This window comes from Hippopotamus amphibius, chromosome 6, assembly GCF_030028045.1.
Source record: "Hippopotamus amphibius kiboko isolate mHipAmp2 chromosome 6, mHipAmp2.hap2, whole genome shotgun sequence".
NCBI classification, from domain to species: Eukaryota; Metazoa; Chordata; class Mammalia; order Artiodactyla; family Hippopotamidae; genus Hippopotamus; species Hippopotamus amphibius.
Genome location: NC_080191.1, coordinates 34561416 through 34587752, shown reverse-complemented (window position 1 = coordinate 34587752; position 26337 = coordinate 34561416). Strand labels below are relative to the sequence as shown.

Here is a 26337-nt window from a genome sequence, read left to right as displayed (position 1 = left end):
ACAGATTATTTTTGATAAACTCTAGTATTTATTAAATTATAAAGTCTGTAATCAAAAAGAAAAATGTGGATCAACCTCAAACTACAAGAACTGGACAGCAAAGCCTATGGGAACGCCATAAAGTGTGTTACAGACAAGATTCTGAAACATAAGTTATAAGCTGTTTACATTTCCATTTCAGTAACTTTATTAAATAGTTGTTATTCAGCTATTTTAAAACCCCAAATTCACATCTATTCTCACATTAATTAAGCTTCCTGTTCATACTGATACCAGACATCTCATAGGTGCCAAATTTTAGTAATGGTTTTATGTCAATCCATGCAGAAAAATATGACACAATGCAAGAGTCAGATGAGGACCGTTAATGCACAGATAATACACACACGCTGGCCAAAAGAACTGAAGATACTTTAAAAAACTATAAAATAAACAGACCTCAAGAAAACTGGGTTATTACTAAACAGCTCTCAACTATTAACACCCAAGTTCCTTATATTAAATAAATTTCTCAACAGAGACATGTTAGACATTTTAATTACAGGTCTATTCCTTCCCATACCCCTTCCCACCCAAGCTCCCAAAATGCACTACTAGGGATGAGTATAATGTTATGTGGGCAGAAATTTACAGACAACCATTTTTACCTTGAGCATGGATGTGAAAACTTTTTTACTTAAACTTCAGTTACTGTGCACTGTCCATCAGGCCTTCTTGATCTGACACTGACACTCACTGTTCCACCCCCTGCCACTGATCGATCAGTTCCTGATTGATCAGATCGATCAGATACTGTCTGGTTTGGATTAGGAACCAAAAGTCTCTGTTGGGTCAAGGAGTGTTGTGCAACAAGCGCAGATCCATCCTCACTATCGCTACTGGCATCTGATTCAGTTTCTTCAATGGAAGTGTCTGGTGCTGGTACCCTGCCTGAAGATGGTGATTCATGATCTTCTTCTCCTTCCCCTCTATGACTCCTTTCAGCTATGCTGTCTCCACCGAGTTGTAAATGTGCAAAAGAGTCTTCCAGAGAAGTGCTTGCATCAGGGGATGGTGTTGTAGGGCTTGTTAACTGACCATCTACTGATGTCAGGGGCCTTACAGAAGAAGACACTAAAGGCTGAACAGAAGCTCCACTCTGTGCTGATACACTGTCCGCTCCGTCGGCAGAGCTCTCTCTTGCTAGGTTTACGGTATTAGCATCACAGTCCAGCCTAAGTCCAGCTACTCCCTTCTTTGGTATATCTATTATATCTCGCTTAATCTTCCTGCGACGTCCATGTTCATTTCTCCTATATTGGACCATATTTTCAAGATCAGCAACATACAGAAACCCGGCAATTAACATTTCAGTGCTCTTTTTACCTTTGGAAAAAGCATCTTCCAGCTCTCTACTAGTGCGCTCATCATACTGCCACCAGCCATTTCTTCCTTCATAATACCATGCATATTCACCATTTCCTCTACTTGCTGCCTTGAGTTCTTCTGGTGACAATAAGGTTGGCTTATCAAGGAAATCCTCGGGAATTTCCTGTCTACAAAGGGCACATCGCTTTCCAAGCCATGAAGCTCCCTTCACACACAGATAGCAGAAAACATGCTTGCAAGGCAGACTGACTGGGTGAACACATGTTTGCAGACAAATGGCACATTCAGGGACAGTTAGAGAAGGTGCAGTATTAGAACAGGACTCATTTGCTTTCCTGTTTGTAGGAAGCATGTTTATTGAGTGATCAATTTCACCACAGCCAGCCATCCTGAGAAAATGAGAGAAAACATATATAATATTAAAATCTTATTTTAATTCTTCCAATATCTTAATTCAACAATGCATAAAACATTTATTAAGTACCTATTATATGCAAGCCACATCCTAGACAATAGGGATACAAAAATGAAAGTAGAGAAAAACTAACTTGTGTAGAAAAATCTTTTTGATTTGTATTAATTATTACTTGTGGGGGCCAATGAGGCACACAAATGTTAAGCCAAGAATAAAAATATATAACCAAAGTATAGATTTCAAATACATATGCCATTTCTATTCGTTCACAGAACTTATAAGATAGAACTAAATGCAAAGATTTTAAAATGTATCAATACAATCCATCTAGACTTTTACAATCAGTCTGGAAAGTAGAAGGAGAAACAAAATTGCTAGAAGTAATTCAGATTACAATCACAGAAAGCAACAAATTTTGCAGCCTTTTAGGATACAACTAAGTGCAATTTTGCAAATGTTGCCATGTATTAATGTACTTTTGATACTTTCGATACAAGTAGACCATGTGAAATCAAGACTAGAGTTGAAATCCTAGAAATTCCCTTTCTCTGCTATATAATCTAAGAACACTGGTTAAACCAGTCATTTCATTCCCCCTCTGTGAAACACTCTCTTCTAATGGCCTTTTTTGTTGTTGCTGTCTTTTTCTAAACCATATATATGCTCTTCTTGCTGTACTCTTTCAAGATGATCTCGTCTATTAACTAGCCCAGGTCTCTCCTTTTATTTTTAGCCTTATACCTATACTTTTAATTGTCTCTCTTTTCTTGGATGTCTTGAAGACATAAAAACTGAGTTTATGAGGTTTCTTCCTTATTACTTACTCCCTAAATGCCCCTCTGTAGACACCTCTAGTCATCTGCTTTTCAAGCCAGAAATCCATCATTGAAGCCATCCGCCTAACCCCTATCCATCCAAAATATCAGCAGGTTTTGTATTTTATCTCCTCAAAATCCCCTAAATCCATCTACTAGCCATCTCTGCGCTTCCTTAGTCACTTAGTAAACACTATTTATTAAATTACTGCATACGCCTTTTAATGGGTCCAGTGTTATGCCTTTTTAAAAAGTTGACTTTAGGTTAAAGACCAGGATCTGTATGCCCTGCATGGTCTGGACACCAGCTCCCATGCCAGCCTCATCTCACACCAAACTTCCTCTTGATCAGGCTTCCAGCCACAGTGGCTACTCCCTCCAATAATAGGTTTTCTTTACATGAAACATTTCTTCACTTCTTGCCTCTCATGCCGCCCATGGACAAATCACTACCCATCTTAGATTTCTCTTGAGAAAGCCTCCATGAATTCATAAAACTTAGGTGGGAAACTCGCCCACCAAAAAAAAAAAAAAAAAGAAAGAAAAAAAGCTTTGTGATCTACTAAAGCTCAACAAATGCTACAATCATATAAGACCATGGGAGAAAATGACATTGAAGTTGCCCTGAGAAGAAAGGAGAGAGGGAAAAAAACAAGATTTGTCAAACTATCGGAAAACAATAAATGCTGGAGAGGGTGTGGAGAAAAGGGAACCCTCTTGCACTGTTGGTGGGAATGTAAACTGGTACAGCCACTATGGAGAACAATATGGAGGTTCCTTAAAAAACTAAAAATAGAACTACCATAAGACCCAGCAATCCCACTACTAGGCATATACCCAGAGAAAACTATAATTCAAAAAGATACATGCACCCCAAAGTTCACTGCTGCACTATTTACAACAGTCAGGACATGGACGTAACCTAAACATCCAACAGAGGAATGGATAAAGATATGGTACATGTATACGATGGAATATTACTTAGCCATAAAACAGAACAAAATAATGCCATCTGCAGCAACATGGATGGACCCAGAGATTGTCATACTGAGTGAAGTTAAGTCAGAGAAAAGGAAGTATCATGTGATATTGCTTATATGTGGAATCTACAAAAAAAAAAGGGTACAAATGAACTTATTTACAAAACAGAAGTAGAGTTACAGATGTATTGATAGAAAACAAACTTATGGTTACCAGGACATAAGGTGGGGGAGGGATAAATTGGGAGACTGGGACTGACATATACACACTACTATATGTAAAATAAATAACTAATAAGAACCTACTGTATAGCACAGGGAACTCTACTCAATACTCTGTAATGGCCTAGATGAGAAAAGAATCTTAAAAAAAAACCACCAAGAGTGGATATATGTGTATGTACATGTACAGCATTTATATTTGCTGTACACCTGAAACTAACACAACATTGTAAGTCAACTATACTCCAATAAAAATTTAAAAATGAAATAAAATTTAAAAACAAAAAAAGATTTGTTAAACTGGATGTATGGACCTAAACACTGGCATAAAATTTGGAACTTCCACCTTATTGATTCAGATAAATATTTATTAAACTACTAGTATGGTCCGTTACAATTCTGAGTACTGATGGATCTAAAGATGAGTAAGACACATACCTACTCTGCTAAATAAGTAAACGTACATGCAAACAAGCAGATAATCACAATGTGACCTGATTTCTACAATAACTGAAATGTGTTAGGATATTTAATAAAAGTAACAATGATAAGAGAGATGAAAGGATAGACACAGATGAGAAAACTTGGGGTGCTGGAGGCTGGGGAGTGGACAAGATTCAGGGTAGAGACATGTGCAAAGCACTGAGTCATAAGCGATGGAGCAGCAAGAGATAAAGCTGAAAAGGTAACTAGATGCCAAGTTCTGAAAACCTTATTGTGCCCTGGTAAAGAAACATCTGATTTGGTTTAATCCCACAGTAACAGGAAACCACAGATATTTTAGAGGGAGAGAAAATGATAGAGGGAGTATACCAGTTTTAAGTGAAAGACTGAGAAATGGAGGTGAAGACCTCACAGAGATTGGAAACCCTTAATTAACTGCTGCTTAAAATGAGTGGCAATCTCTCTCTACTAGTTGGTTCTACCATTTTAAATACGGAATATGTAGAATTTAATCACCATAAGGATATTTGCTTTTTTCCCCAAGATCAAGCACTCAAAAATGGGTCCAATGGTTATAAAAGGTGTAGTCAGTAAAAATGTTTACACTTATCTCTTAGGCTTTCATCACAGCACATCTAATCAAACAACAATCCATTCTCTTACTGCTTTTTTCTGTGTCCTTGGTTCCTCAACAGGCAAGGTTCAAAATGACAGTAAGTTTTTGAAAAGACTGCACTTATCTAGAAAAGGAAGCAACACACAGTCTCAATGGAAAGAACTGATCTCTATGAAATGCTTAATTTCAAATCTCTTTTTTTTCTCAACCTTTAATTTCATTTCCAATCAACTCCTTTACCAGAAAGTCTAGGTTACAGAACCTAGTAAAATACAACTTTTTCCTAACCTACGGTAAATTTTAAGTCAACCAAATATGACCTCTTAATATGTGTTAGGCACTACAGGAGCTTCAAAGTATTCTGATATACACCCTTGCTTTCAAAGATTTTGTAATTTAACCATCTAAGTTATTAAGTGAAAGCACATGCTTCTCAGCCAGTCAATTAATATCCCCCATATATTTCCCCTAAAAAGAACTGGCTGTATACAACATGTTTTGTTAGGTTCTCAAAAACTCATATGTAGTTCTTGAATACAAAATCTAAGTACTTTCCAAAATGGCAAGAGACAGAATATCACATATTTCATTTGTTATTTAGCAAAAGACTCAGAATAACTTTTGTCTGCCCTAGGTAATCTTACACTGTGGTAACAGTTTATGCACACTACTTTCAACGTGGCCAAATACTATACGCAGTGCCTAATGTACCTGTAAGAGATTTAAAAGAAAAAAAATCTCACACATCATGCTTCTGGAACTTCAGTTTTCTCATCAGTAAAATGAGAAAAAAATTCATTTTTTAACTCAAAATTCCCTTTTCTAAGATATCTAATATATGCTCACCACATAGTACATAATAAATACTTGCTAACTCAATGTAGCTCTCACTTTTCTGTTTACTGGCAAAAGCTACATATAGCTCCCTCTCAGGAAAAGAACAACTCTAAAAACAGTTGTAAGGCACTGGCTACCTAGTTTTAATTCATCAGGTCCTACTGCTACATTTAAATCCCAGGATAACTTTAAAACATTTTGGTAACAAAAAGAACTAAAATTAGTTGTAGAAAGGATGAACAATTAATACATATCTTCTTTCATCCCTTTCAATTTAAGTTAAAGAAATTAGTTGTCTATGAAATTCTTGAAAATCTTTTAAAAAATTCCCATATTTATTTAAAGCCCAATTAAGAAAAAGAAAATAAGGAAGCCCTCTATCCACAAGTAATAATTTAACTGAGTAAGAGAACTGTTTGATTCCATTCATAAGACAAAATGTTGAAATGGGCTAATGCTCATCACTACTTTGGAAAAACAATATCAACATCTCATATACAGTAAGTCAATATCCTAAACTATCTAGGTACCTTCTGGGCAAAGGACAGACAAATAAATTCAAAGTTTTAAAAAGGAAAATAAAAGTCTAGTAAAATGTAAATGAAATATCCAACAGTGCAACTTGGATGACCGCCATACTTTCAAAAGATACATAATCTCAAACCCTGTGGTATTTGTTTTAAGTAAAATTAACTCCAAAAGTCAATTTTCCATTAGATGCAGTTATCTTATCTACAAAAAAGAAAGCTTTCAACTTAAAAATATTACCCTCCATCCTGTTTAATATGATCAATATTTTACATGACTTACTCTTCCATGCATAAATAAACCTAAACATATAACTAACAAACTAAACAAAGCAAGTACAGCCATCCCAATGGAAGAGGTGAACTGTGAAAGCAACATGCTTGGAAAGGCAAAACAATTTTTGGGGGGCAGGTATTTTGGTTCCCTCATTAGAATGAAGTAAAATTGGATAAACTTCCTCAGAAAACAGATACAAGATAAAGTTTCATTATTTCACCTAAAGCACTTTCAACTATCAATTTGCCACAGCAAATGTCAAATTCTGATTCTGTTTAGCCCACCAAGTATACTCCCAAGTCTATCACCAACTAAGAAATGGGGAGAACTTGTAAACAGCTTTTACATAATTCTGGATGAGGCACATATAGTGGACAAGATACCATTAAGATATGTAACTAGACAAAGACAAAGCAAGCCAAACTACTAGCTTGCCTATCTATAAGATGCACTTCAAGGTAATTTTTATTACCATGTTAATTTACTCTGCAAAACAGTTTTTTTTTTTTTTTTTTGGGCATAGATGCGATGATCTTCAAATAGGCTGGAGACTAAATGTATGCAGAGGATCACACCAATATGTAAGAAATGCTTTTTTTCCTTTCCTTTTTGTAAAGCAAGAATTTGATAGAGAATGCTACTCAAAGAGAGGTATTCCCTAATAGATGTCTTATGAAATTCCAGAGATCATTCTGAAAAAGGGAATTCATTTCCTGGTTACTAAATTAAGAATACTATGTAGAAATTTGGAATGAAGTTATTAGCCCAACTCTGCAATAAATGTATCATTTTCCAAAACTTTTTTTCTTTTCTTACTAACTGAACTCTTAATGTGATATTATGACCTTTAAGCATAAATCCCATTCTTCTAAATGATGGAAAATATTTCTGCAAGATAAATAAATGTCTGTTAAGTGCTAATAAGCCATCTCTTCAACAAGACCAAATACAGAGGGTTATGGGCAAATCTCTGAGTATTCGGATTTTGTTTAATCTTCTTAAAGACATCTAGTCAAAAGAAAGGTAAAATTACTATAAATGAAAAAGATCTTTAGCTTACACAGTATGTAAGAAATTTCTGCCAGCAATAAAAATTACAAAATATAAAAAATCAAATTTTTTAAAGTCTGGGCTCAGAATCTAATTAAAAACATAAAAAGGGGAATAAAGAATAAGGTACTACTACAACATCTTTTTGTGTGGACCTATCAAAAAAGAATGTCATCTTCCTTCCCAAAACTTTGACTATTTTTTAAAAGAAAAAAAATCCTCAAATCTTTAGTTCTGCTGGAATATAGAGTTTGAGGTTTAATACAAGTTAAAAATATAACATTAAAATTTTAACAATGGCCATTCCTAAGTCCTTAAGACAAAATTCTTAACTTTGCATATTGTACAGTGTCTTGTAATTGGTGGGTATTTAGTTTCTGTTAGATGTCCTGCTTATGCATATTTTATTACATTAAAATATAACAGCTAACATTTACTGACTGCATAATATGTGGCAGATACTTTGTGAAGCACTTTATATCTAATCCTCATATCACCTCACAAAATGGATCCATTATTTTCCTTATTTTACAGATGAAGCTGAGGTACAGAAAGTTCAGGTGAAGAAATATCCAAAGCCACAGTTCATTAAGTGATTGAGCCAGCCTTAAATCTAGGTTTCATAATCCAGGCGATCTGACTTCAGAGTCTTTACTCTTAACTGCTACAGAATGCCTCTAAGATAATCATGACTATCCAAATACAAGAACCACCATCAATAATTTTAGAAAAGATAAGGCTTCAGGAAGTTACTGAGAAATTTCACAGACTGATAAAGGAATGACATTTTTTCACCTGCTGCAAGAGCTGTCAGGTATTTCTCCTTATTTCTTTTCAGTTTTGAACAGAGAATGTGCTTGAGCATTTACCATGCCCATGGCACTAGGAGAGAGATGCATAATAAAACCTGCCACCAAAGTTAATTTAAAGAACACTGCATTACCTCATGGTTTAATGGTAAGTGTAACACATACCAGGGAGTACAAAAGAAGAAACGGTAACTAACAAGGAGGGGACAGATACACTCTGAATGGATGAAATGTACTACGCAAGAAGTACTGCAAAGACCTTGTATATTATGCTATCTTAATAAGTTTAAATACTTACTTTAAATGCAAATGGTTCCTAAACTTTTTTTTAGGTCACAATCTTACTAAGGAAACCTTACATATAATTTCAAGGAGTTCAAGGACCTCTATGAAGCTGGTCCATATATGAACCCCTAAGGAGGCAACAGGAATTCACTGAAAGATTTTATGTTAGGAAATGACAGTCAGTTTAGTAGTTTATCAAGACCATTTGGACAGGAGTTTGGAGGAAGACTTGGTAACATGGGGCCAAAGGGAAACTAAAATTTATAGTAATCCAGGTATAAGATAATGGGGGAGGGGGAAGATGTAAGGTTCCAACAATAGAATATAAGAAATACTAAGGAAACAGAAATGAAGGCATTTAGTTACTGATGGATGACGGCATCAATCATCAAGATTCAGAATTTGAGGCGAGTTCTGACATAATGACTTTGAGATATTTATAGTCTTCAGATGAAGACAGGTAGATGACAGCTGAGTTTACTAGCTAGGTACTCTGCAGAAATCTAAGCAGAAAGAAGTCTCATGAGTCACCAACATACATGGTTCTTGGAACGTGAAAATGGATGAATGCCCAAATTAAAACTGTAGAGACAGAATACAAAAGGGCCCACCACAGAACTTTGGATTACTCCAATATTTATAAGTGAGGCAAAGGATGAAAGCAATGGTCAGAGAAGAAGAGGGAATAAAGTGAGACTGCCACCACAAAAGCCACAAGGGGAAACGTTTGCAAAAAAGAAGAATAAAGCATGGCGAGAACTTACAAATGTTATTCTTCAACTTATGAAAAACTTCCACATCTGCAGTGAAATACATGGTGCAAAAATTGTGAGCACCACACAATGATTAGCTACTTTGATTTCCCAGAATTCATCAAGCCTGCTATCAATTACTTTTTACTCAGCTAAGACATCATCTTTCTTTCCCTATTCCTCCCAAAGACTATTACAAAACTTCTCCAACCTCTTAGTTAAGAGATATCCTGGACTCCCTTATTAAGAAATTAGGTATGAATGACTCCTCAAAATTTATTTTTATCTTCACTCTACCTTATCATCATTCCTCTTGGCTCAGGATGGGGGACTGCTAGTTTTCAAAGCTAAACGATCCCAATTCCCCCAAGATTTTGATTAATATTCTCTATCCCTACACTTCAAAATCAACTAACATGCTAATAAGTCTTATGACTTCTTTCAGTCTCATCTATTCGATCCCATTGCACTAAATGATATTTTTAACTGAGTCTTTTTCTAAAAATTTATATTATTCATTTCCATGATGGTACTCTCTCCCAATTCTCCTGTTTCTTTTCTTTTTTTTTTTTTTTACCTTCTTTAGCTTCCCTTAAATATAAGTATTCATTCCTCACAGGGGCTCTGTGCGTGACCAAATTTTCATTCTACATTTTATGCCTAGACAATCTACCTACAGCAGATATATAATATGTGTGTGTGTGTGTGTGTACATACACACTCACCTGCATGACTCCCCAAATCTAATATCCAGAACTGTTCTGGATACCTAAGATCTGTATTTTCAATTCTGTATTCAAAAAGTCTACCTTAATATTCTCCAGTCACCAGAAATCAAACATTAATAAAACTAAAATTATCTGCTCCCCTAAACCTACATCCTCTTCCTTTGGTCTCTATCTTGAATAAAACTTGGCATCACCCTCAGTGCTCCCCTATTCCTTGACCACTTTGCCCCTCTGCAACAGAAACTTCTTTAGAATGTGTTCCCTTCGTTCCTAAAGCTGTGACCTTAATTCTGGTCTCTTGAATACACTGTTGCACAAAATACTGACCTCCAAAGTGGCCTTCCTGGCCTCAGTCCTTTCTTCCACATCTTTCCTTAGTTCAATTATGTCTAATTTATCTCCCCTCCACTCAATCTTCAATCGTTTTCTGTTGCCTACATAATCTCATCCAAATTCCTAAGCACTGGCTTTCAAGTACACGGACATAGCCTTCAGAGTAAAACAGACTTAGTTAAAATCTATCATTTATTCTTACTATGTTGCCCTAGAACAGTGTTTCCCAAACTTCTCTGAAGATAAGAATTAGCTGATGTGCGCTCTCCTGGAAATTTGGACACATCTGGGTTAGAGTCTGAAACTCTGTTTTCAACAAGTGTCCCAGTAGATTACTCTCAGAGAAATTTGGTAAACACTGACCCAGGGAAAATGATTTCATCTCTCTAATTCTGTTGCTTCATCAGTAAATAAGGCTACTACTATCTTGTGACTGAATTCAATAATCCAAGTAAAATACCCAGTAAGCACCTGGCAATAAGCAGGCACTAAATAAAAACTCATTCCCTTTACTGACAGTAAAGTCTCTATTTCCCACTCCACCTTCACCCACAGGACTGCTCCCTGACTCCCCTAAGATACCTTGATATTTAGGTAGCTGTGCCCTTCCCCGTTCCCCTGGTGTGAAAAATAATTCCTAATTTTCTCAGATTGTTAAAATTCTATTCATTCTTTAAGACCAAACCAAAAGTTCCCTGTTCACTCTGAACCTTTCAGATGGAATAAAGCCTCTCAGATCTGAAAGGATTTTATTGTTGCCTCAATGTAGTATTTCTTCCACTGTATAATTATTAATTATATATGTGTCTTACTTATTAGACCACAGTCTAGTTCCTTGATGGCCATGATAGTCTGATGGTCAGACTATCTGACTTACAGCATTAAAAAATATACATATGTATATAGACAGACAGATAATATATGAATAGGGTTAAATTAAAAATACATCTGCCCCAATTTTAAAGAAAAATGCTTACTGGTTTCAACTGTCTTTTATCACATTCTCAACACTAAGAATGATAAGGTCATACTTCCAATGGGAGTATATAGTCAAAGCACCATATTGGAAAACTTAGTTATATGTCAAACTGGGAGAACATGTGAAATAGCATCTGCAAGGGCCACTCTTTGGTCAAGTATTTTAAACACTGTAATCACCACAACTGTAAAAGTAAAGTGTTCACCGCATTTTTCATGAATGATTCAAGTTAGATATTGTTCATATCAACTTGGAAGATGGAAATATGATGTTCATTGTGTGAAAAAGTTTCATCAATAACAGAATGAAATTCAATATGGACAAGATCAAGGTAGTGTTAACATTCTGAAGCATATTTCACAAAGAGAAACTGATAGGAAAACAGAACTAGTAAAACTGGGGACTAGAGTGACTCCAATAGGAATTAAAATGCAATAATGTACTAACTTGTTAAAAAAATCAATTAATTAAAAAAACCAATTTATTTTAGTGAAACGTTTTTAATAACCAGTGTTTTATAACCCATAAGTACTTCTTATTTATAAAGGCTGATAGTATCTGCTTAGCTTGGTTATTTAAGTAAATTACTACGTAAAGAAAAAGTAGAACCTAGAAGATTTGGAGATCTTTCCAGTTTTTTAGCCTTCTATGAGTAAATTTCTGTCTTTAGTTTCACTTTTTATAGATTTTTCCCTATGAAGAGGTTTTCTGGAAATCTACGTTAATAATAATTTAATGTGAATAAAATTTTCAACTTAAAGATCTAAAAGTCAATATAAAATGCTCATTTTGTATAATTAAAACTATGACAAATACTTGATTTATTACATTTTATACCAGTCCACTTAATTTACTGCAGCTTTGGAAAAACCATGATGCTATACTTACATTTCTATTACAGATCCCACAGATGCCTGTCACAAAAATAAAATATCATCTTCATGAGCAATCAGCCAGTTTGCAGTATTTTCTCCTCCATTGCTGGATCATCCTGTGCTGCAAAAGAAAAATTTCAACATCAACTTCTCTACAGACTAACAAAGATCAACAAAATCAGTCAATTATGTTAGATTCTTTCATTTAACAAAATTCAGTGGCAAATTTTATCTCAAAAGCAGAAAAATTTCAAGACAAGGATGCCTGCTTTCATCACTGCTATTCAACACTTTACTGGAAGTTCTAGCCAGAGCAATTAGACTAGAAAAAGATATGAAAGGCATACAAACTGGTAAGGAAGAAGTAAAACCCTATCTATTTGCAGAGACAGTAAAATTTTCTCTATTTATATACAAAATTCCAGGGAATCCCCAAGAAAGCTACTAAAGCTAATAAGCAAATTCAGCAATGTTGCAGGTTACAAGTTCAACGCACAGAAGAGTCAGTTCTGTTTCTATATCTGGCAGTCAACAATTCAAACAGGAAATCATGAAAGCAATTCCATTTATAATAGCATCTAAAAGAATGAAATACCTAGAAATCAGCTTAACCAAGGAGGTGAAAGACTTGTACACTGAAAACTACAAAGCACTGATGAAAGAAATTAAAGAAGAGCTAAATAATGGAAAGACAACTGGTGTTCATGGACTGGGAGACTATAAAGATGACAGAACTATCCAAAGTGATCTACAGATTCAACATAATTCTTATCAAAATTCCAATAGCCTTTTTTTCAGAAATAAACTAATCCACATCACAAGCAAATGTGTTGAGAGCAAAGGCAGTGTGAACCCTGAAAAACAACAGTAATAATATGGTAAATGCTATTATGGAATTAACAATGTAACAAAGAGGATTTTATTTGGTGTTTCAAAAGAGTAGCTGCAACTGGTGTTGAAATTTGTACTGTTTCTTTCATTAATAAAGTTATGGCTTCTTGTTGGGAAAAAAAAAATTCAAATGGAATTGTGAGCAGCCCCAAATAGCCAAAACAATCTTGAAAAAGAACAAAGTTGGTGAATTCAAATTTCTTGATCTCAAAACTTACTACAAAGCTATAATCATCAAGATGGTGTGGTACTGGCATAAGGACAAATACACCAATAAAAGAGAGAGTCCAAAAATAAACCCATACATCTATCGCCAACTGATCATATTTTACCACAAAAAAAAAAGAAAATATTTAAGTGAAACAAGTTCTATATGGACAAAGTAGCCCATATGGAATGTATTCCATAGCCACTGCCTTCCTACAAGGAGGTTATGTGTGGGAAGGCAAGGTCATCATCACATTAACTAGGACCTCCTGGTATTTATATTTATGTCCACGTATACAACCATTAAGCCAACTTTCTCTCAAGATGCCTGTTGTCCAGGAAGTCCAGAGTCACCAAATAAAACATCTCAGCCATTAATCCTCTTTCTTCTCATTTAGTATTTCCTCCTTTCTCTTCATCATGCCCACTGCAGGAGGCTCATATTACTACAAAGAACTTAGAATCAAGCATACATGATATATGTGCATAGGCTTCAGAGTAACTACAAGACAGGAGAGACAAATTCTTTCCCTCTCACAGTGTGGGAATCTATCTCCCTAAAAATTTTGGAATTTCAGTATTTAAAGATTTTTAAGATGATATATGGCCTTTAAATACAAGCCAGCCTATCTCAACAAATGTTTAACAGACCAAACAGTATGTAACCTGTTTGAAAACTGGACAACTTTCAAAAGTAACTGACTGGAAAGGGTTTCTAAACAACTTGACTTTCTGTTTTACTCTGACTTTAGAACTTAGTCTTTACATGTTAAAGCCTCCACTGTCCTGACCTCCCACCACAACCCTTTTACTTTACTCTCTAAATGCCCACAACTTCAATGGCACCAAAGAAGATTCCATCATTCACTTCCCTCCTGTAGCCTAATCAAAATAGACACTGACCAGTTTCACACACAGGACAGTAGTAAACATTCTACTATTCTAACATCATTACTCTTAAAAACAAACAAAAACACCACTTACTCTCTGAAGTCTCTAATCATTGGCTACTGTCCCCTACAGCTATTCTCTCATAACCCTTAAGGTACTGACTTAACCTACTCACTACTGGTCATTCTATTCATCTTAACTCCTGACACCTCACTATGAACCTATTTAAATATCCTTGAGAAAAAAACCATTCAACACCTAACTCAGAGGTTCTCGAACCTGTCCCACACAGGTTGCTTGTTAGAAATACACATTCTCAGGCTCTAACCCAAGATACTGTTGGCCAGTAGAGATGGGTTTCAGCCCAGGAATCTCACCACAAGTGATGCTGATGCAGGCAGTCCATCAAATACATTTTGAGAAACACTGTCCTTGTTTTTCAATTCCTAAAATTCTAAACTCAATGAATTTCATCCACTCCTCCCCAACAAAATATGATGGCCATATTTGGAACTAGATGCCACCTAAAACTGCTGCCTCTCTAAAATCTTAATCTCACTTTCAAATCACAAGCTCGAGTCCTTCCAGCTCACTTATTCATTCCCACACCTGCTCTTTAATTTCATGGGGCCCTCCAGTCTCTTGACTGCCTCCTTTCCTTTCTCCAATACCTGATCTCATTTCCTTTCTTGCCCAACCTGAAGCCCAACCATTTTAACTTCTTAAGAGAATGCTTGACTCTCTCATATCTCTGTCTCTCATCTACACATACTCTACACACCCCCATCTCTGCATATATCTCACAGCATGACATCTCAGCTTCCATGCCTTAACTGAGTGCAGATGGAGAAAGACAAAATTCTTTCTCACTCCCCTCCCAACACATTACACCAAATTTTGTCAATTTTATCCCTAATAGATTTTGAATCTATCTCTGCGCTCTTGCCATTGCTAGTGCCCTAGTTTAGACTTTTATCATCTCTCTCCTGGACTACTGTTCAGCCTGAATACCTTTCTTCAGTATCACCCCTTAAAGTTTATTCACCAAGTCACTGAGTGTGATACACTAAAGAAAAATGAACCTTCCATATGTGAAACCCTACATGGGCTCTCCAGCCTATACAAGAAAGGTAAAGCTCCTCAGGACAATATTAAAAAGACTTAAAGACCTAAAACGTAAATAACTCTCTAGTCTTATTTCTCTCCCACAACCACTCTCACAGATGAATACTCCAGCTGCACTTAATTACTCAGTTCTCCAAACTTCCCTTTGTAGTTCTGTATTTCTTCCTGCCTAGTACAGTCTCTCCTTTAAGGCTAATGAATGGTACTACCTTTCTCTGACTACCTCCAAAAAAAACTGTTCCCTCCCCCATATTTTATAGTTCTTCTATTACTGAATTTATCACATGCACTGCAATTATCTATTTGCTTCCTACTCTTCTAGTAAACCATGAGCCCCCTGAAGATAAGGACCACTTATATTTCTAAGTGGCTAGTAAACTGCCAATCAGTTGTTGCCGACTTGAACTGATATTTCTTGCATGAATGAAAAATTAAATTTATTTACTCACATAACACAACATTTGCATTCTAATTGTGAATAGGCACCCAGCCACAAAAGACATCTAAGTTCTAATCCTTTCTTTAAACAACTTAAAATCTAACAGAGGGAGTTACTATATTTACAAATATAAAATTCATGCCATCTTTATATCTTTTGACAAGTACATCATTTACCCAGCTTTATTCACTGGCAATGAATTCTCCAGAATGCAGCTAAAAATCCAGGAATAAAACAAATTTTAGTAAATCTTGCAAGCTACAGGGACTTCTCCAATTCCTATATCCCATGGCTAAATTTCAAAGCTGACTCTAAACGGATAATGGTTGAGGGGAGGAAAATGAACTAAAACCTGTGTTGTAATCTATATCCTAGCTATATATAACAACTGTGGTCCTCAACCAGCAGTATCAGCACTACCTGGGAGTTCCTTACAAACAAAATATCTGAAACCGCACTCCCTAACAAGAGAATCAGATCTCCAGGTATTTCATATGAATATTAAAGCTCAGGAAGCACTAACAGACATATCAGATCATTGAATCCTCAAAATGACTCTGAGAGAAATTTTATAAATGAGGAAACCCAAGCCCACAAGGATTTAACCCCAAATCACAAAACTATTACTATTAGGATATGAGATTCAAACTCAAGTATATCTTTAAGAAAATATTTCCCTCAATGTGCTGTATCTCAAAGAAAAGGTCTAGAATAGCATTACTTAACAGAAACATAATGCAAGCCACATATGTAATTTCATATTTTATATTAGCCAGATTAACAACAGTAACAAGAAACAGAATATATTTTATGTAATCCAATATATTTAAAACATTACCAGTTCCACATGTATTTAATATAAATAAATTACTAATGTGATATTCTACACTCCGTGTGTGTGTGTGTGTACACTCTTTTGAAATCTGGTGTGTATTTTACCTACAGCACAACTCAACTCAGACTAGCCACACAGTTTGCGCAATAGCTCCATGTGGCTAGCGGCTACTGACTGGGAGTGCAGGTTTAGAATGTCTTGCATACCAATAGGTTTTTTCCAACGCAAAACTGGCAATTTATTACAAGAATTGTTGAATAAAGAAAATGAACTCGATGTTACTTTATTCACACCTCTGCTGGCACAAAGGAAAAAAAGAAAAAAGAAAACTGCATATTCTGTTGTGATCAAAACTGACTGGTTTAGGTAGTCCCAATTCTACCAAATAGATCCATCAACTCCAGCCTCTGAGAACTGTAATGTCAGCTGGGCACAACATAGGGTATGGCAAGTATCAATAACTTTCAAAACAGTCATGTGAAGTAGCCCTCAGAAAACTTCCACATTTGAAACCAAAGATCTTCTTTTTAAATGGAGGGAGGGGGAGGCTTTTACTTTCAACCAAAGATAAAAGAAGCGTGTAATTCTAACTATAGGCCAGAATTAATTTGGCAAACATAAATAATTCAAACATACATAATTCCTTCTGCAATGAATGATTTGTAAATTATCACCAAACTCAATACAATTTATGACTTATTACAGTAAAACCACTATATTTTGACATGCAAACACTAATTAGTTAATGGGTTAAGGTTCCTTCTTAAGGTGCAAATTTATACAGAAATGGAGTATTAGGAAGCTAACATAAAAAGACAAAAGATTTGAAACTAAGTTAGATATTTCTTCCCCTTAAAATTCTAAAGAAAAAAAGTGGCAGACTCAATTTAAAAATATATAAGAGTTTAGAGATTATCAGTGAATTTAAATCACTTACCCATTCAACCAGTTAAGTATAAATGAAAATGAATATTGTATTATTTATAATTTGTGACCACTCAGAAAATTCATGCTCCTATTATTTGCACCTATTGTTATTTTCTCTGAAAATATTTAGGATTAATTACAATTCAACTTTTCAGGTCAGTCATAGAGTCAAAAAGAAAAAGTTTTTTTTTTTAGATAAGATTCAAATAAATGATTATCTTTCTTTTAAAGAACTAATCAAAGAAAAAGATAAGCATGTAATAGTTAAAATATCAAATTATAAAGATCTGAAGATTTCCTGTATTTTTCAATTATACTATCAGCCAATGTTTAATAAAATAGTTCTCACTCTTCATTTATTCAAAATACCCAAAACAGGAAATGTTCTATCGATATATAAAAGATATCAGTGACAGAAAAGAAAAATACTACAAATCTTACAACTTTTGGTACACAATGTCAAAAAAGAAAAAAGAAAAAAAAGCAAGGACCAGTAAAAGAAGGAACAGAGAGCGAGATCAGGTGTAATTTAGCAGTTACATCTTAATATTTCTTAGGAAAGCCTCCCCAATTGAGAGAGGTAACTAAATGCCCTAATGTTTCCATTTTTAGCTTTTCTTCTCATCTCCTGCTAAAACTCAGGTCATACTGGGAAGCATAGGTCCTCCGTCAAAACTCATTTCAAAAAAATAAATGGGGTCCAAAATTTTACACCACTCTATGTTAAAGAATTATTTCCACCACTGCATTTAACACTTCCCATAAAAACCATTATTGTATTACAATCTCTGGGCTCCACAATCTTCATACCCAAGCATTAAATCTTTATACTTTCCACCCAAAAATGTGGGCTTTGCATTTTATTTAAACAAAATATTAAATGTAAATGTGAACAAAGTGTGTTTTAATCACATCAAACAGAAGCTGCATAGCCTGCAACCATTTTGTAAATAAGAAAAACTGCTGCTAATTATCTGTGTGACCTTGGTCAAGTCACAACTTCCATGTCTTAGTTATTGCACCCTACTCTACACTTCTATAACTCTAAGTACTTTAATTAATAGGGATTTAGCAACAGGTTTCGTTTTAATTAACCCAAAAGATAAGCCATGAACACTCAACGGTCCATAAATAAGCACAGGTGGTTGTAGCAGAATGTAAATAAGATGGCTTCCATCCCACAAAGACTCTTTCTAATCCAGCTGGTTGCACAAAATTCAGGTTCCTTGGGCACAATCAAAAACCAGGCAAGAGAATGGAAAAGGTTTAGCACCTTCTGAACAGCATTCATAACCAACTGACAGTGTGTCAGGTGTTTCATACTAGTAAACTGCTGATACACAAGATAGTATTCTCTAAGCAGATAAATATTGTGAAGAGAAAAAATTTAATACTACTTTTTCTTCTAAGTCAAGAAATCATTTTTAGATGTTTTCGAGAAAAAAAATTAAAAAAAAAATTGCCCCATTTTTTTGACCATTCACAAACAAAATACTTTACCAGTTGACACGTCTCAAAAAAAAAAAAAAAAAAAAAAGCCACCATTTCTTTTTTTCTTTCTCTTGTCTAAAGAAGATCAGATATTTGGAAAAAGTTTTCCTGATATTATAATTCTACCAAATTTTTAACAACGAGTAAATAACAAAATCCTACAAATATTTACCATTATTTTCATTCTGTCCGCAATTGACACTGGCCCATGTGAAACATAAATTCTAAATCAAAGATTCGGCTTAACAAAACGCTTCAATTTAAGATCTACGAGCTAAAACAAACACATTCAAAATCTATTTCTAGAGTGGTTTTTCACTCTTCCGGTTTGCTCTTTAAAATTAGATTTACTTGACGTATTTTCATGTTTTTTTAGAGCACTCCCAAACACGCAACACAAACAATATTCGCTGGTCACAAAAACAGCAAAGCCAACATCATAAATCCTGTTATTTGTGCAGGTCATTTTCTTCCTGCGTCCTATATACCACGTCTTTAGAAGTCTAAATATAGATTCACTTATTTAAAAAAATCAAAAAACAGTTTTAAGTCCGCCAGTTTCCGTAAGTATATACTGCTTTTAATACCAATGTCATTCTTTCAAATCCTATTTTAAAAGTACACACATTGGAGGGGCACCTGAAATGTCAATCATACAAAGACAACGCGTGTTTCTATCATTTCTTGGCTTTCTTCTCTCAATTCCACAGTTTCAACATAACTTCACAAAATATTACTTAAACAAAACGTAAGTACTTTAGAAACTTGAGAAATAAGTGCTCAATAAATGGCACTTAGGAAAAAGAAAGAAAATCATACTAAAAGCGATATCAAGGGGAAAAGATCCAGTTGCCAGAAGGGTGTGTAAACTCAAAACAATTTTTCAGCCTTTCTGTAGGTGCCCACGGAAAATAAAATAGTGGCAACAATAGAAGACCCGTACTCTTTCAGACGGGATGCGGGGTAAGGAGAGAACTCCGCACCCAGCAACCAGAAGAACAAAGCAACAGCCTTCGCTTTTTAGATGCACTGAGGTTTTGGAGGCTCAAAGGGTACTGAGAGATCTCTTAATGGTTCTGATGCTTCAATAACAGCGCTGGGCTTAACCAGGACAAGGAGAGGGGCTGCTCGTCATATTAGGCAATACCTAAAAACTGAGCAACAGGAGGAGGAAAAGCGGGAAGAGACAGAAGCCGAAGACACTCCGGAAAAAGACAAAATGCAGGAACGCTACGCCCTGACCCAAGGCCCGGGTAGAGACCTTCGCACGGGAAACTGGGAGCAGGATACCCCTCAAACCACTGCCGCCCCTAAATCTTGAGGCCAAAAAGTCCCCGAGTAGAGGCCTGACACCAACGCTGAGGGGAAAAGGAGAGGGACCTGGCTGCCACCAGAGGCAACGACGAGGACCCTGGCGGAAGAGGCTGCGCAGTAATGGCCGCTGCTCCGCCTCTCGCACCCTGACCGTGACCAGCTCCGGGCTGTCGCCCAGGGCAGGGGTGCGGCGTCCGCAGGCAACGCAGGGCCCGTCACAGTCTTCTTGCCTGTGACAGCAGCCAAGCTGGGAGGGGCGGGAAGGGCTCAGCCGTCCCAACCCGGCTCGGCGCGACAGCCGCGGTCGCGCCGGCCCAAGGGCGTCCACCTCCGTGCCGGCCCCTGACCCCGCCGCCGCCGCCGCCGCCGCCCCTCTCAGGCCCGGAGCGAAGGGCCGGCCCGGAGCGCAGGGCCGACCCGGAGCGCGCCGCGTTGGAGATGACGCCGCGCGCGGGTCATCATCCCTCTCCCCGAGCGGGGATCCCAGAGCGGCTGACTTTCACCCTGCCCCTCGAGTGGGTCTGGCCCCGGCTCCCACCTCCGCGGCCGCCTCGCAGTCTTTTCTCTTCGGCCTCGGAGCCCGCAGCAGCCGGGGACGCGCGCGCGGCCGTCACGTGACCGCCGGTCGCGTCGCGGGGGGCGGGGCCGCGCGAGGCGGAAGCAGAGCCGCGCACCCGAGAGCTCGCGCCGGCCCCGCCCCCGCCCCGGCCTACTTCCCCACGCCCCGCCCCGGAAGCCCGGCGCGGGGTGCCTACCTTTTATCTTTGGGGACCTGCAGTTTCGCTGCTTGGGTCCTTCTAACTGCTCTGTGTTTTGCTTTGCCTGTAATTAGGTGCCGAAGGGTTCTGAAAGAATGCAAGTCCACTAGAGAGAGATTTGGTGCCGAGGGAGTAAGACGCGTGTAGGACCAGCAGGTGGTGCTGCCCAGAAACCCAGCTTCGAGACCCAGGAGAAGCCCTTGGGCGCCTGACTGGATTTGTGGGTGAAGAGTCCTTGGCAAAACTGCTTGTTCTCTTTCAAAAAAAAAAAAAAAAGGCTTCTAGGAAGTTAGAGTTTATTCATCTTTTCCGCCATTGAGCAATTTAATCGGGAAAAAAAAAAGAATCTTGCTTTCTTTTTGGGCCCATTTTTCTTAGGCTAGGGAAGCAAGGGATTAATCAGCATAAGAATCTAAAACTAAAGAAATGGCTTATCTTATTGCACGCGTTTGGTTTTAAACATCGAAATCCTGGCAGTATCCTCCATTTCATTTTAGCATATACATTGTCTTTTTTGGAACTGATTGTATTTTCTTAATTTGTACTAAATTGAAAAAGGTGGAATAGTATGCTTTTTTATCTTTAAAATATATATATATATCATCATTCCTCACCAGTATCTTCTCACTCGCAATGCTGTTGCATTTTGAACTCTCATTAACTGTTTGTGGTTAATTTTCAAGGTTGGAAAATTTTCAGTATGTATGTATATACTGAAAAAATATGTATATATGGAAATAGGTGCATTTCCTTTTATTGTCTACCTGTCTGCTGATCTATCTGTCCATCTGTGTGCAAGAAAGGAATTAATCAACAGAAATCCCACTAAAATGCCCCTACAGGCTTCAAACTCAGCCACACCCATAGTCTTAGTCATTTCAGTGAATGGCTCCATCTTTCCTTGCTCAAACCTATCTTTAATTTCTCTCTTTCTCTTGTGCCCCATATCCACTTTGCAAATAATCTGTTGGCTATTTCTTTGAAACATATTCAGAATCAGACTGCTGCCCACCTCTGCTACAACCTACATTATCTCTTGTTTGAATTATTGCAGTAGCCCAGAAACTGATTTTCTTGCTTCTGTTCTTGCTTTCCTTTGAGTGTGTTTTCCACCCAGAGGCCAAAGTAAACTTATTAAAAAGGAAGTCAGATCATACCACATCTCTGTTGGAAGTTTCCCCCCTAGCTTCGCAAAACAATGTAAAAACCAAAGTCCTTAATAGTGGTGCTAGGACTCTCCCCTCATTACCTCCCTGACCTCACAAACTGTTTGCTTAGCTTTGTATTCCAAGAAGACTCTACACAGTCTCTCAACCTCCGTCTCTGCAGTTGCTCTTTCCTCCCCTTGGAACACTCTTCCCCATAGTGGCTTTCTCTCTCTGTCTGGGCTCAAATGCCATCTTTTCAGTCAGCCCTCTACTCGCCAACCTATTTTAAATTGTGACATTCCCCCATTCCCAATATTCCTTATTCCCCTCGCCGTTTTCTCTCTAAAACTTACCACAATGTAAAGGATGACTTAGTTGACTTATTTGTCTTTGTTGTGTGTCTCTGCACACTAGAACATAAATCTCCCCCAGGATCAAGGATTTGTATTCTACTTTATATTCCAACTGCCAAGAATAGTACTGACACATTTAGAGAGGCTCTTCATAAATATATGTTGAGTGATTGAATGAATATGTGCACACATTTATATACTAAATAATATATAAGTGAGTAAAAACTTCTGATTTGTCAGCAATTGTATATAGAAAGGAAAATTGAGTGTATGGAATATTACACACCCACCTCCACCAGCCACCTGAGTATGAGTTTCTGTCTATGAGTAATACAGGAGGGCACCTCTGCACACGGACAGAATTGTTTGGAAAGTGATTGGTTTCCAGTAATTGTCAAGATGCCCAAACTTTCAAATGGTTTACTTAAAGAAATAAAGCCCAACAGATTCAGGGTATCTCTGTAATAATGTTACTATCATTGGCATTTTATTTTGCTTCATTGAAACAAAGATAAAGGAGTCGCAACAGACTGCTAGGAATTGCTCATTATTCATAACTGACTGTCTTATTTCCCACAAGTATATAAAATGTGTTCATGAATACCACACATCTCAGGCACCCCCTCCTCCCCATACTATCCCCCCAACATATAAAAATGTTTGATGTTGTTAGTTTAATGATCAAAATATTCTGTTTTTAATATCTGAAGACATCCATGAAAACATGCTTGAGAAAATTATATGTATTACAGTGGAAAATGTGTTGAAAACCATTGATGTAGCTAGTCTAGGGCAGAGGTTTTCAGAGCATTTTCTAGTGTTCCCTGGGGGTCCTTGAGATCCTTTCAGAGGGTCCTAGAGGTAAAAGTTATTTGGATAATAATATACACAAAGACTCTCTCTCTCCCTCTTTCACTTTAGTACAGTGCAGTTTTTTTTTTTTTTTTTTTTTACAGTGCACTTTTTTAGAGGCCACATGATGTGTGATGTACCAACAGATTGAATGTAGAAGCAGATTCTAGAATTTGGCTGTTTTAATTAGGCCAGGCATTAAATAAATTTGCAAAACATAAAATAACACTGCTCTTCTAAGTTAACTTTGTTTTCAAAACTATAGTTATTTATCAGGAAATATTTATGCACTTACATTAACATTAGTGGGATTATTATTTTTAATGAATTAATTGATGAATTAATTTTAATGAATTTAATAAATTAATAAATATAAGCATTCTTAGTTTTAGTTTGGTAAATAGTGATAGATTAACATATATAAACAAAAATTCTTTTGAGCCTTCTGTAATTTTTAAAAGTATAAAGGGGTCCCAAGACCAAGAACTTTGAGAATACTAGTTCTACTGTAGTGTAGAATAGTCTGGGACTATTTCATGCACCAACCCTAAGCTGGATTTCTTCTCATTTGCCAGCAATCATCTGATAACTGTGGACACAACTTTCTCATGTGTCTGGAAACAAAACAAACCAGATTCAGGAATGCACCAGTCATTATAGCTAGCAGATGAATAGAAATAAAGCCAAGAGAAAGTTCTGGAAAGCAAACTTTTCCATTTCAGTTGAAGATTTTGCTCCAAGAGCTGATACATAGCTTGGTCTCTGTCTTACCATTTTATGTGTTCTTCAGTAAATCAAGAATATATACTTTTCTAATAGAATTCCTTTGTAAACAGTAGTAGACTAGACAGTTTTCCTTGTGCACATCCTTTACCTAACGTGATGATCAATGCTGTCTCTTTGGCTCATTCTTAGTGCTTCTGCAGCAACCCTGAAAGTTACAACTGAGTTATGACAATTGTATGCTTGGGAAATAGCCCAATACAAAACAGTCACTGAGGCAGATTTTACACTTTGACTGTAAAGGCAAGCATGCCTTTCCTAACCCTGACTGTATGTGTACATGATGTATGTATTGATTTTTAGATGTCTTATATTGACAAAATTAGCTACTATATTATCTGCAACATCCGTGCTTGTTTCATTGGACATGACCCCATTGAGCATAGTATTGAATAAATGCTCTATTTTATTTATTGGCAGAATTTCTTCTTATTTTAAAGCTAGGTTATTATTTTAATAAAACTGACACTTAAGCAGTGCACCCTGTTACATAATGAAATAGCTTATAGTCATACAGGCAGCAAATATGTTTTGCAATGCCATGTTTTCATCCAGATGGTTAGGGTTTAGGAAATCAATGTTAAACAGTTTTATAACCATGCATATTTGAATTTTTATTTATTTATTTATGGAATTATATGCATAACAATGATCAGTTTAATACAAGTATAACCTAGAAACTTGGAATATTTTTCACAGTGGTGTATCAGTTTGGAAAACACACACCACCTTAATTATTTCAAACAAATGGAATTTGATGCAGTGAACTGGCTGCAAAAGTATTATGAAACTGGAGGACCAAAAAAGGGAAGATGAGGATACCCTGAAATCAGTTACTGCAGAAACTCACTAGCTCTCGCAAGCTTGCAGGAACAAAGGGTTTATTGATGTTCCCGGGAGCCTATTCGTACACTCCTATAGGCTGCTGTAGAGCACTTCTGTATGCATTGCTGCAGTCAGAAGCCAGGACCCATATGCTCACTGAGCCTACAGCAATCCAAGAACTCATGGCTACCAGCAGTCGCCTACCCTACCACTGCCAGAGCCACGAACAAGAAAAGAATCACATTTTCCCTCCCCCTCCTTCTATTTTCATATAAGTACTTCCATTGAAAGAACCACACAGGAAACCAGTGGTCAGTGAATTCTGGAAAATAACTTTTCCAGCTCCCTTAGATATAAAGCAGACTATACAAGTGCCAGTGTGTGGCTGGGCATCCACAGGCAAGGAATTTGCTGCTACTCTGCCTAGAATTGAGTTTCCCCTTTTGTTCTTCCCTATTGTCCCTGATATCCATAGGGGTCCATGAGATTCTGGGAAATATTACTTCATTCTTGTAAGTGGAGGATGTAAATGAGGTGAAGTCAATGGGTGCATACCAACTCCTGGCTAATGACTATAAGTTGTGGACATTTGACCCAAGACAGTGTTAACATGTGAAATTCTGGGACTTTTGCAGAGAGTTTTGGGATACAGCCTTTCTCCTTCAGACGACATCAAGCTCAGGTGTCACACCTTGAACTGCCTAATTCATATTGTTGCCCTGAGGAAAATCAGCCTGAAGATGAAAATGATAGATGGAGGACAGCAAGACTGAGAGAAGTGCAGAGGCCTCACTGAAGCACACTGAAAAGCTGTCTTTTCTCTGCACTTCTCAATTATGTGAGCTCACGTATAGCCCCTATATTGTTTATCGGTTTGAGTTAGCTTTTCCTGTAGTATTTACAAGAAACAACCTGATACATGATTTAGTTTCTAGATCTGGCAACAAACAGTCCCATACTCTAGCTACAAACTTTCATATTTCTGGCTCTCACACTTTCACAATCCCTCTAAACTGTTAGAAATATAAGGCAAGTGTGAAAAAAAAACTGTTTTGCACAACTGATACATCTCTCAACTTCCACAGAGTACATAGGAAAAAAAAGATAATGACAGGGAGAAATTGTATGATAGTTTAAGGCTGAATCACTGGATACACAATAAACTTTATATGTATAAGGGAAGATA

The 26337-nt window shown here is 36.8% G+C and overlaps 1 protein-coding gene across 4 annotated transcripts; it reads right to left on the bottom strand.

Moving 5' to 3' along the window:
- Window positions 1–5: 5 nt before the first annotated feature.
- Window positions 6–21076, bottom strand: RNF146 (ring finger protein 146). Of its 4 annotated transcripts, none has more exons than XM_057740368.1 (4): window positions 20971–21072; window positions 12326–12428; window positions 4908–4984; window positions 6–1757 (listed from the first exon to the last, which is right to left on the bottom strand). In XM_057740368.1, the coding sequence occupies exon 4, from the start codon at window positions 1754–1756 to the stop codon at window positions 677–679; it is 1080 nt and encodes a 359-aa protein (XP_057596351.1). In that variant the 5' UTR covers window position 1757; window positions 4908–4984; window positions 12326–12428; window positions 20971–21072; the 3' UTR covers window positions 6–676. The 4 variants fall into 4 exon arrangements, with proteins under 4 accessions (XP_057596351.1, XP_057596350.1, XP_057596347.1 ...); XM_057740367.1 differs by having other exon boundaries at window positions 12326–12433; window positions 20971–21019; XM_057740364.1 differs by lacking the exon at window positions 4908–4984 and having other exon boundaries at window positions 12326–12433; window positions 20971–21076.
- Between the last annotated feature and the right edge of the window lie 5261 nt (window positions 21077–26337).